At 39.0% G+C, this 10,982-nt stretch overlaps 1 protein-coding gene across 1 annotated transcript; it reads right to left on the bottom strand.

Moving 5' to 3' along the window:
- Nucleotides 1-2,216: 2,216 nt before the first annotated feature.
- LOC101165351 (forkhead box protein J1-B) lies at nucleotides 2,217-5,749 on the bottom strand. The gene is made up of 2 exons (XM_023949724.1): nucleotides 4,212-5,749; nucleotides 2,217-3,674 (listed from the first exon to the last, which is right to left on the bottom strand). The coding sequence occupies exons 1-2, from the start codon at nucleotides 4,773-4,775 to the stop codon at nucleotides 2,898-2,900; spliced, it is 1,341 nt and encodes a 446-aa protein (XP_023805492.1). The 5' UTR covers nucleotides 4,776-5,749; the 3' UTR covers nucleotides 2,217-2,897.
- Between the last annotated feature and the right edge of the window lie 5,233 nt (nucleotides 5,750-10,982).

Genomic DNA, 10,982 nt, shown 5'->3' with positions numbered 1-10,982 from the left:
TATTTGTATAAACCCCTTTTGTATTTGAGGCTAAGCTTTATTTATGAATATTATATTTGTATGCATTCCTTGTTGAACCGGATGGAAAAAAGAAACAGGAGAAAGAGAAGGAGAAAAAGGAGAGAAAGAAACAGAGTGGGATGTCAGAGATGGGGGATAAGGGGTTAGAGTGGGGGGTGGTCCTTAAATGCAAAGACATCTGACATGACTTGGACTTGCCGCCCAATAAAGCAGCAGGAGCGTCGAGCTAACCCTTTATTTGTAACATCTTGATAGAAAACATTTAAATCAAGGAAAGTGTATAATGTGGACCTTGATCCTTAAATTAGTTACCAAAAACAATTTAACTGATTTTCATTTTTGGTCTCTGCAAAAACTGAATCTTGAGAAAGTTGTTTTTAAAAGAAAAAAGTCGTATTTTCTGTCTCATTAAGAAATTGTATTAATAGCAAAATAATCTTAGTTTAGGAAAAAATATCTACGGGATTAAAACATTTTCCTCAAATAGTTATTTGTATTTGTAAAACCATTTTTCTTACCCCATTGGCAGATTTTTGTTGTTTATTTATTTTAAGAGTATATTTTTATTATTTTTATTAGGGCTCTACATTAAAAAAGCTTAAATGTTTTACTTCTGAAATGTTTTTCCTACTCAAATATTTCCTGAATTTTAATCATGATTTTAATCAATTATAATATAACCCATTCAGTAATAATAATCTGAAGGACTTTATCTTTCTGTTGCAACAATTATTTTATTTGTTTGTTTATTTTCTTTTTACCAAAGTCTGGAAACATCTCAGAAGAATCAGGATTTTTGATTATTTTTTAAGTAGGACTGTTTCCTTTTTTTGTGTCAGATTTTAATTGAATGTTTTAGATTTCTGACTTTTATAAAAACTAAAGTCAAGTTTGCAGAAAAAGACCTTTTGGTTTGTGTTTCCACCACTTGTTATTGGACTGCTCTGACCTTTTCTGCTATCATAATGATTATTTATTTTTAGATTCTTGCTGCTGAGGTGGGAAGGTTAGTGTTAGAGTTGCAAATATCATAAAATACTTTGCACGTTTTCGACACCTGTCGGGTACAAATCCATTAGTCAGATGAGTGTTTTTCCTCTCTCGATGATGCTCACACAGTAAACATGCTGCTCCACCTTCATTTTTAAAATACATCAATAAAAAATATCACTGTTTTTATTTGACACCATTTATTGCATTAAGGCATGATTGTTTTTGTTTTTTTCCAAACAGCTTTTTAAAAAGTACAAATGAACAAAATCAGATAAAGGAGTCTTCCAACAATAATCATCACAACAGAGTGAGAAAAAAAGAGGGTGTGGGCTAAGAAGAGAAAAGAATTGAAAGAAAAAAATAATAAGTTGACACACTCTTGAAATTTGTGATCAGATTTATCAAAGCAATAAAAAAATGACACAAAAGTGATCAGATAAGATTAACAAAGCTTCAGTGTCACCAAAAGTCAGTAGCTCTTCTGATTAATCAACTCAGAAACACAAACTGCATATTCCTTGTTAAGAAATTTGGCGCAAAAAAAAAAAAACAGCAACAAAAGCCTAAATTTGTAAAAATGTGAAACAGAAAAACATTTCCCAGTTCAAGTTATTGCAGCTTAGTGCCATAGAAGCATGAAGGTTACGGTGAGTACATTTTTTAAAAACGTAAATTCCATGTGAGTCCAAAAAAGAAGACCAAAGCGGCGATCAAAGTGCATATTGACCCACTTCTTCCATCTGCTCTCCTTTCTAATACATTTAGTAGAAAATGGTTTTGCTGAGCTTCATGCTGGACGCTGCAGTGAATATATATAAATATAGATATGATCCAAATGTTTTAAGAGGTTTGTTCATGAACATTTACCTGTGAATCTTGTTGTTTTGGATCCACCTTCATCTTCAAAGATCCCACTCTGATGAAAAAATTAGGCTTTTTATGGCAGTTTTATGATGATGGAGGACATTTTGAAAGAAAATTAAAAGTAAAACAGCATTACTGAGGATTTCTTTAGTCAAAGCGTTGTTAATCAGGAGCAGAAGAAAGAATCTTTGTGACTCAGAAAATATGTCAATGGGCGGAGTCACAAGCTCCCAGCTCCACTCCATTCTGATGCATCCACCTGGAGACAAATGGATCCATGTTTTTTGAGCTGGAATCTGGATCCAAAAATGCACGACTGGATAGATCGCCATTTTTGTTGCACTAATAATATTAGACTGGGGAATGTGAGGGGCTGTAAGTTAGCAGGAGAACTCGTAAACAGATGGGTGATGGGACAGGGGGGCGGGGTTGCTTTGCTTTAACAGGAGGGGAATTTTTACTCCTGCCGATCTGCAGAAACTATGTCCTAAAAAACGACACAGCCTTTTTTTTTGGCCTAAAAACAGCATCATCATAATTAAAGGATCACTGAGAACGTTTTGAAAACAGTTTAAAAAATTGATCAGAGCGGGTCTTTAAAAAATGGAGCTGGAATAACTTCGCTGCATGTTAGTACAAAAGTGTATGCTAATGTAGCACATTAAAGTCCCATAAGTCCTCGCCGCCTGCATGTCGGTGTCTGAGCTCACGTTGGTGTGTTTTCTTTGTCGTGAGAAATCCAACATCACCGAAAAGCCAAAGTTTGTTTTAGTCTCTGGCAGAAGACAGGGTTTCGTTTGTGTCCATGTTCTCCGTAAGTGGTATTTTCTGTGGAGGTTGAGCCCAGGTGAGGCGGATGAGAGTCGTTTTGTTCTGATTTGAACGTTAAAACGTGAGTGAGGTCTGAAGCACTGACCACTGTGAACCTCCAGAGAAGATAACTGCATTTGTTTGATGGCGGGTCAGAAAGGTCAGATTCTCCAAAGCCCCAAGTCACAGGTAGCGTTAGGGTCCGCTCGTTACCACGGCTGCATCTCGGTGAAGAAGCCCTCGTACAGGCCGAAGCCCTGGTCCAGGGGAACGGCCTGGGCCTCCTCTTTGATCTCCTCCCACGGCTGCAGCGGCAGCTCCGCCGGCTGGTCTGAGAACAGCCCCTCCAAGTGCTGCTGGTGGCTGTGCATCAGCTGCTCCGGGTGGCCGTGCAGCTGAGGAGGCAGCTCGCCCGCGCTGACGGCACAGTTGCCGGGAGCGGCGCCGAGGCCCGGGTAGCCGTAGAGCTGATGATGGGACATCAGCTGGCTCTGACCCAGGATGTCTCCGCCCCCTCCGCACCACCGGCCCACGCCGGCTGGGTGCTGCCTCGCTTCCACCTCGCATCCCAGCGAGCTCAGCGCCATGTTTATGTCCAAGTCCTCAAAGGTGCTGCAGCCCCCGCCGAGGACATCATCGAACACCGACGCCAGGTCAAAGTCCCCACTCAGGATGTCTGCCGTGTTGGCCTCCGTGGCCAGCAGGGGCGACTGCGTGGCTCTCAGGGTCTTGCTTTTAGGAGGCAGGTCTTTCCGTTTCCCCCCCATGGCCTGGTAGGGGCAGTGGTAGCCCTGCACAGGTTTGCTGTGCCTCTGCGGGCTGCTGTAGTGGTTGGCGGACATCCTCCTGCGCTTGAAGATGCCGTTCACAAACATGTCGGCGTACTGAGGATCGATCTGCCAGAAGCCCCCCTTCCCCGGCTCGTCTTTCTGCCGGGGGACCTTCTTGAAGCACTTGTTGAGGGACAAGTTGTGACGAATCGAGTTCTGCGGAGGAAAAAGGGGCAAAGGGAGTCGCATGAAACATGGACACAATGGCAAATCGTTTGTGCAGAGTTAGAAAACGCTTTTTCTGGCAGGGAGTGGGCATTTTATTTGGGGGGGGGGGGGGGTTGTTTGTGTAGAAAGGCAAATGTAGCTAATGAGGCTTTCTAGTAACAGGCAGCTCTGTGCTTTTCAAACATGATCAGCTGGATCTCTGGAGCCCTCATTAACACACACACACACACACACGAGTGCTTCCTTCATCTAATCATCTACCACCACCCCCCTGACAACCCCCCCCCCCCCCACACACACACACACACACACTCACACATGAGCCCCAGAAGGAGGGTAAAAAGCGCAGATTGTGTCAAATTAAAAGCAGATTCCATTTTCACAGAAAGATCTTCGATGAGATTTTCTAAAATTCATAAAGAATGTGACACTGGAGTCACTTAAACCCCCTCCCACCCCCCCTCCCCACATCACCATTTGTCAGACTCATAAATTATACACAGTGAGTAATCTAATCTGGGTTACCTGCCAGCTGGGCTCCGCGTGTCTGTAGTAGCAGAAGTTCTGGGTGATCCAGTTGTAGATGGTGGACAGAGTGACTTTAGGCTGCTTGCTGGCCTGCATGGCCATGCAGATGAGGGAGGCGTAGGAGTACGGAGGCTTGACCTTGGGGTTAGTTTTGTAGTCCACCTCCGCCGACGGGCTCGCCTGGATCTGCGGGTGCGCGCAGCTGGGATAGCGCGGCGACGCGCTGGAGTCGCTCCCGGACGTAACGGGGCTGCCCGGATACAGAGGCATCCCGGCGGCGGCGGTGTCCCCGGCGGGAGGGCTGGACGGGGAGTCAGTTCCGGCTCTTTGGAAACCGAGGCGCTTCATCATGCAGAGATGCTGCTGCGAGGACGGGCAGCCGGGTCCGGCACCGTTCGGCCGCTCCGGGTCCGCGCTGAGGATGGAGAAGTTCTGGAGCCAGTGAAGGCTGGTGAGGCTGTCATCCAGAGGGGCAGCGTCAGTGAAGGGGTCCTCCGGGAACACCGACAGCCAGCTTTCCCGAAACTTGCTGGCACTGTCGAGACTCGGTAGAACCGGCATCCTGCGTCTTTTGCGCGCTTCAAATCTCGTTAATCTCGCATCTACAAACTAAACCCAAAGTCCAAACACCAAACAAACGGTATCAGGATATCAAAAAATGAGACGGAATTCTCTCAATTCAGCAGATGCTCCGCGCACCTGTTGCAGCCTCTCATCTCCTCACTGAATAGTCAGCGGCGCGCGCAGCATCTGCGCAACAAGTGAGGCGGGGCGGGAGCGCAGCATCCACAGACAAATAGGGAAGAGAAGTGCAGGAACCAGCGAGGAGCGACCTAAAAAGCATCCAAGCTGCACTGTTTTTGCTCCCAAACTCTGAACTCGTGGGGGAAAACTGTGAAGATGCTAAAGTCAGATCACTCATAAAGCCCGAGAGACTGCTCCCCCTTTCCCTTTAAACGCTGGAGAGGATTTCTGATTGGCTGAATGGGTCTTACACCACCCCAGGTTTTAATTTAGCTACCGCCCCCTCCTTTTCTATAAGGTCAAGCACCTGGACACAGAGAAGAACCGGCTTACAGGCCTGTTTTTAACCTTTGGCCACGGTGGCGCGTAATAGTGCGCCACAGAGCTGCTCCAAGAGACCCATAAATAGCCTCCCATTTACCTAAATCCCAAAGTTCTTGGTGTAATACATCCTGAAAAATGTATGTTATTGAGTCAAAAATCTTTCTTTTCCCACTGTTGGAAAAATCTGTTTTGCTGTTCCTGGAAAGGTAATAAAGACATTAAAGCACTTTTTCAGAAAAATATCATATCTTTGCCACACAAATATGTAGATGATCTTTATGGATAAAGATCTGGGTTTTACCTAGTTGCTATCTTATTTTGCAATACTCATCTTGTAAAACAATTTATCAATTTTACCCCATGAAAACGTTTTTAATAAGATTTAAACCCAATATTGAATAAATGCACCTTTTGTGGACTTTCACCTAAAACATTTATTCATTTACTGTATTGGCTTTTCCTCTTTTCTCAATCTTTTAGGCAGTTTTTCTTATTTCTCTTGGTCCAAATAGACTAAAACTCTTCTTTTCTTTGCTTTGTGTGGTTTGGCTCCCATCAACATATTTACATATTTTTGAATGAACTTATTCCTACTTTTTATTTAATTTACATTCATAAATGTCAATTTTCTAAAATAAAACTGATTTTTTTCCTATAATTTTGGTGGAGAAATGACTATTGGTTTTCAAAAAACCAAAAAAACACTTAAAACGTCTTTATCTGAAATTGCTTAAAATGTTAAATCTGTAATTCTGTTGTCTCATCTCGTTTTGCTCTTTCTGTACTTTTTATTGATTCCTACCCCTGGCACCTTATTTTATTTAGTTTTATTCCTTGTTTATATTTTTGAATTAATGTACAATGTCTACTACTCTACCTGCATCCTTTTATTATAAAGCTTCTGGGGGGAAAAAACCTAGAGACCCTTTATGCACAGTTCTCGTCTTACACTCTTAAATGTCTCGGTGTTTTACCTTCGACCTAATTCATTCATGTTGAGAGATATACTTCATGGAGAAATACTATTTTTAGACCTATAGCTGGTTTATTTAAACCCAATTTATGTTTTTTTTGTCCTGTTTTTTTTTTTCTGAGTTAAAATAGCCCAGAAAAAAAGTGCATTTTGAGCGTTTAACCTCGTAACGATGTTGTGTTATTGAAGTCAAAACCAACTTAATGATTTTGCTCAGATTTTGCTACATCGTTTGTTTTTTTAAATATCCATTAACTCTTTCTAGACTACATCGGCAAAAGAAAACTTTCAATTAAAAAAACATACAGAAACAAAAGAGTTGAGTTAGCAACACAAAAACATTTTTTTTCTGCTTTATTGACAAATTCAAAGTCACAGAACAATTATTCGATCAAATCGATAAACTTTATGACAACTATGACCTCCCAAAAATACAAAACTGGAACAAACAAATAAAAAATAAAAATACACAAAGTAATAAAAACTAAGAAAATAATAAGAAGGAAAAAATGCTTTACTTTATGTAAACAGATTAAGAGTTTACAGCAATATTTCCCATTTTTAGAGGGATTTACAAAATAGATTAAATTCTTGTATATATGTAAATATTACTGTTCTAATTTTTACACAAGTACACAAAAAGAAAAGACTATAACGAACAGAACAAAAGAACAGCCGTAAGTTAAAAAAATAACAAATAAACAGAAAGAATAGATTCACTTTTCCATGAGTTCATACGCAAATCAATGAAAAGTTCTGGTCTTTACCACATCAAAACTGGCCGTTAGATTTCATAGAACAGCAGACACATCAACACTTACTCCAAAAAGGTCTCAGTTAGTGTGAACTACACAACCAAGGTGGACTAAAGGGTCCACTATCATTGTGAGTCATCCAAATACTGCCGGGGGCTTCTCAGAAATCCAGTTCAGATGAATATTTGTCCTTGCAATAAAGGTTGAACATTAAATCATTTTCTGTTAGATATATTTTTAATTTGTGTAGTAGGCAGACACAGGAGGAAGGTAACTATAGCTCTGGTTTAATCTGAATTGTTGTTGGCTAACAATATCCAATACTTTTGTATTTCAGGGCAGGACCATTAAAACTGGCTACACTTATAGCGGTTTTACATTTAGTGACCATGATGTACAGTAGATTTAAATTTAGGAAGATGGTTTAGTGACAAATGTAAATTCTGAAGTTGTAAAGCTCTAGACTGAAATCTTCGGATTTCGGATACTTTTTTTTGGTGGTACAAAATATCTATTTTTTCAATATCAGAAACAACAATCAGTAAACAAAGACTTCTTTTTTCCTCATCCAAAAAAAAAACAACAATGAAAAAAGATCTTTTCATAGTTTCCGATATTATTCAATCCGATTACAGGAAAGAGGATCCTGTCCTAAAGAAGGTTTCCTAAACCGGGAATGTCTCTGGAGTCCCAATGTGTACAACCTTAATCTAGTAAACCTGGTAGGAAGTCATAGTTATGAGTGTGTGGATGTTAAACCAAGTCTCATCTTGATGTGCTGTGCTGCCCTTCATGCCTTAACTGTAAAATTATAACTGGTCATGTTTAAATAGAAAAAAAATGAAGCTCAGTTTCAAAAAATGACATTTATTAATACATTTAAAAAATTCCAAATGAGGAAGAATATTGTTTTTTGTTGAAAGTCTATTGTAGAAATCCTGCAAAAATATTGACACAATCATGAAAATTATGTTTCCAAGTTTCAAAATTATTCTTCCATAAATTATATTGAATATTAAATCTAGTTGTTACTATGTCTTTGTATAAAATATTAATTGTTTTAAAAAACAATTCATGACTTCTGGTTTTGTTGATAGGCTTTATGAAATTTTGCACACAGGTTCCTTGATGCTATATTTATTTAAATGTATTTTTTACAAACTGAAATGCAAGCAAAATTAAGAGTCTTTTGTCATTTCTTCCAATTTAGTAATGAAAAGTTTAAAAGGTACCGAAGTACTTATCTAAATACACAATTTGTCAACCAGAACTGTAGTTATTCTGCAAATTATGAAGCCCAGGACTGTTGAGGGAACCTTTGCGCCCCCTGCTGTCGATGTTATGTTACTGCAGGACAAAGTTAATGTTGCGTAATCTTCCCTGCATTGATGGCACGATATAGATTGAAAAGTCAAACTAAAAGCTTAAAAATGTCAGTTAAACATTTTTGTGTTTGGTTTAGAAATATTTTGTATCATAAATGAGCTGCTAAAGTAAGAATCTATGACAATGATTAAAAATAAAAGTATTCAGGAGCAGATTTTTGTTTATTCAGAATTGTGAGAGCCTCGTGAAAAGAGGTGAACGTTCAGTTGACCACTTTTATACCCACTACTTCAGTAAAATCAACCTGGATAAAGGAGAACCCACTCATAGGTTAGTTACAAATAAATAACAAGCTAAATTTTCCCTCGAGTGAGTTCTCTTATAGGGTCATGATCCCTGACCACCACAAAGTTTATCTGCGGCTGTGATGTTTTTATTTTGGTCAAACGCTGTTAGTTTGACGGCAGACGGGACAAAAGGGGAACGGAAATACTTCATCACATGCAGTTGTGGAGAATCTCTATCTTGATTTGATTTGATTAATTGGTTTACTTTTGGCATTGATTGTACACAATATATCAAAATCCTTTAGATATGTAAAACTCATTACAGCAATAATAAAATGCATTGATTTAAAAAAGCATGCGGAAAAATTCATGTAAATGTAAAGAAAAATTGTTGTGTCTCATAACCATAGAGGTTTTTGCAAATATGCACACAATACACACGAACGTGACATTTAATTCATAAATGTAAGCAAAGTCAAACAGAGTATGAAAATAATAAAATGTACATATTTATCTGAGTTTTTTTTTATTTAGTTGAATGATTGTTACATTTATGAAATTTATTTCATCAATTGTGGAGTTTTTTTTCAAATTTTTTCTCCAAAACATGTTGAATCTATTTTATATAGTGTCCCTAATTCTCCGTCGTCGTATGATTTAAATAAAAATCAGTTTAATTCCTCAGAAACCCACCATTCTGCTTTGCGTGTGCGTTGCTTTTCTTTACCAGCAGGCGTCGCTGTTCCCTCTTTTTTCAGCGCTTGTAAACCCAAACCTTTACGTTGCTGCTGAGTAAGTACAGTTTACATTTACCCACAATTCTGAGCGGCGCACTGACGTCACAGTCCTCAGTTTACACACATCAAATCTGCTGCTCTAAAAGCAAAAACTCTTTCGTGGAGTTTAATCTTTCAAAGTTAACAAACACAAATGAACAAAAATATAATTCTAAATGTAGCGGGGATTAGTGAAACCTGATGAGATCTTATCTTGACACTATTTTCTTTGTCTTTGAATGGTACGTGTCGTTTTCTTCAATAATGCACCCCTGTAAGGATTTCATCCCTCTACCCAAGCAAAGGGACATGGATTCGTTTGTTGTCTGCTATATTCTGTTCTTCATTAGAATAACCTTGAACACTTTCCCTTGAACTATTTGGATAAGTTTCCATTCAGAACATGGTCAATATTATGGCTGGGACTCTGCAATCTTGGAATCAAAAAAGATCATTTTAAACTTAAGGTAGATGTCAACATGATTTGGGGAAATAAAATTTTCCAAATGTTTTTAAACCTATTTTGTTTTAATTCTTTTCATCATTCATGGTCTCTGTGTGTTTTATTTTTTATCTATTTTATTTTTTTAATAAATTCAGAGTCTATGTATTTCTGAACGATAACAACAGACATTTGCAGAGTGTGAAGAGGAAACTGCTAATGTTGTGACACCTTGTTGACAGGTGAATAAGAGACGGTTGTCATGCGCTGCAAAGAGCACAAAGAGTCTGTTAAACATGACCTCTAAAATCTGATAACTAGGAGTAATCAGATTACTGGAAAGACGAAGTCTGAAAAATTAAAATACACTTCAAAATCAGGAAATATAGGGCTAGGGTCATAATGTTTCTTTAACATAAATTTGAATTTCTGTGGTATCAAATTTTTCTAACAGACCATAATGATCTGCAAATTAACCCAAACACTTTGTTGAAGAGAAAATTACAGTGCCAGAACAAAATAAACAAAAACAAAAAAATGGGCACACGTGCAGAATTTAGAGGACAAATGTGAGTTATTATCATTTCCATTGTATTTATCTGAATTCAGATTATTCTGGTGAAGTCGAATAACTGAAATGAATCAGACAATATGTTGATATGTTTTGCAAATATAAGTGATGGAGTATTTCAGCCATAGAGCAAATGAGGAAGTGAGAACGTTGTAGCGCCTCAGTTCTCCCTGATGCATTGATTATCTGCGGGGATCGCACGAGACCGTTGCACGCGCTCCGCTAACCGCGAGGCGCTGCTTCCCCCCAAGCCTTGCCGCTGTACCCTAAATTAACTGCTAGCGTGTAATTGGCGATGGTGGATTTGTTTACCATATTTGGCAAGCTACTGACACAGCGTGCGTGGGAATTGGACGAAAGGGGCCGTCATTCACAAAAGGCAGCCTTGCAAAGCTTTTACAAACAAAGCGGGTGCTCATGGGAGTTGTAGTCCAAAACAAACACTCCCCGTGATGTACCCGAGGCGAGTTAATCTCCTTTGTAGTTGTGTTTGTAATACTCTTGTTAAATATGTATCATGTATAATTTTAAATAACGGTCTGTGTTAAATTATTGCCGGAAAACACAAAA

The sequence above is a fragment of the Oryzias latipes genome, chromosome 19 (genome assembly GCF_002234675.1).
Source record: "Oryzias latipes chromosome 19, ASM223467v1".
In the NCBI taxonomy this organism is placed as follows: domain Eukaryota; kingdom Metazoa; phylum Chordata; class Actinopteri; order Beloniformes; family Adrianichthyidae; genus Oryzias; species Oryzias latipes.
Note: the sequence above shows the minus strand (reverse complement) of the source record. Positions and strands in the feature narration are given on the sequence as shown.

Excerpts from the sequence above, each read along its gene's own strand:
- LOC101165351 (XM_023949724.1), bottom strand. The coding sequence starts at position 4,775 with ATGCCGGTTCTACCGAGTCTCGACAGTGCCAGCAAGTTTCGGGAAAGC. Across the intron at positions 3,675-4,211 it reads ACGCGGAGCCCAGCTGGCAG|AACTCGATTCGTCACAACTT; the intron begins GTAACCCAGATT and ends TTTCCTCCGCAG.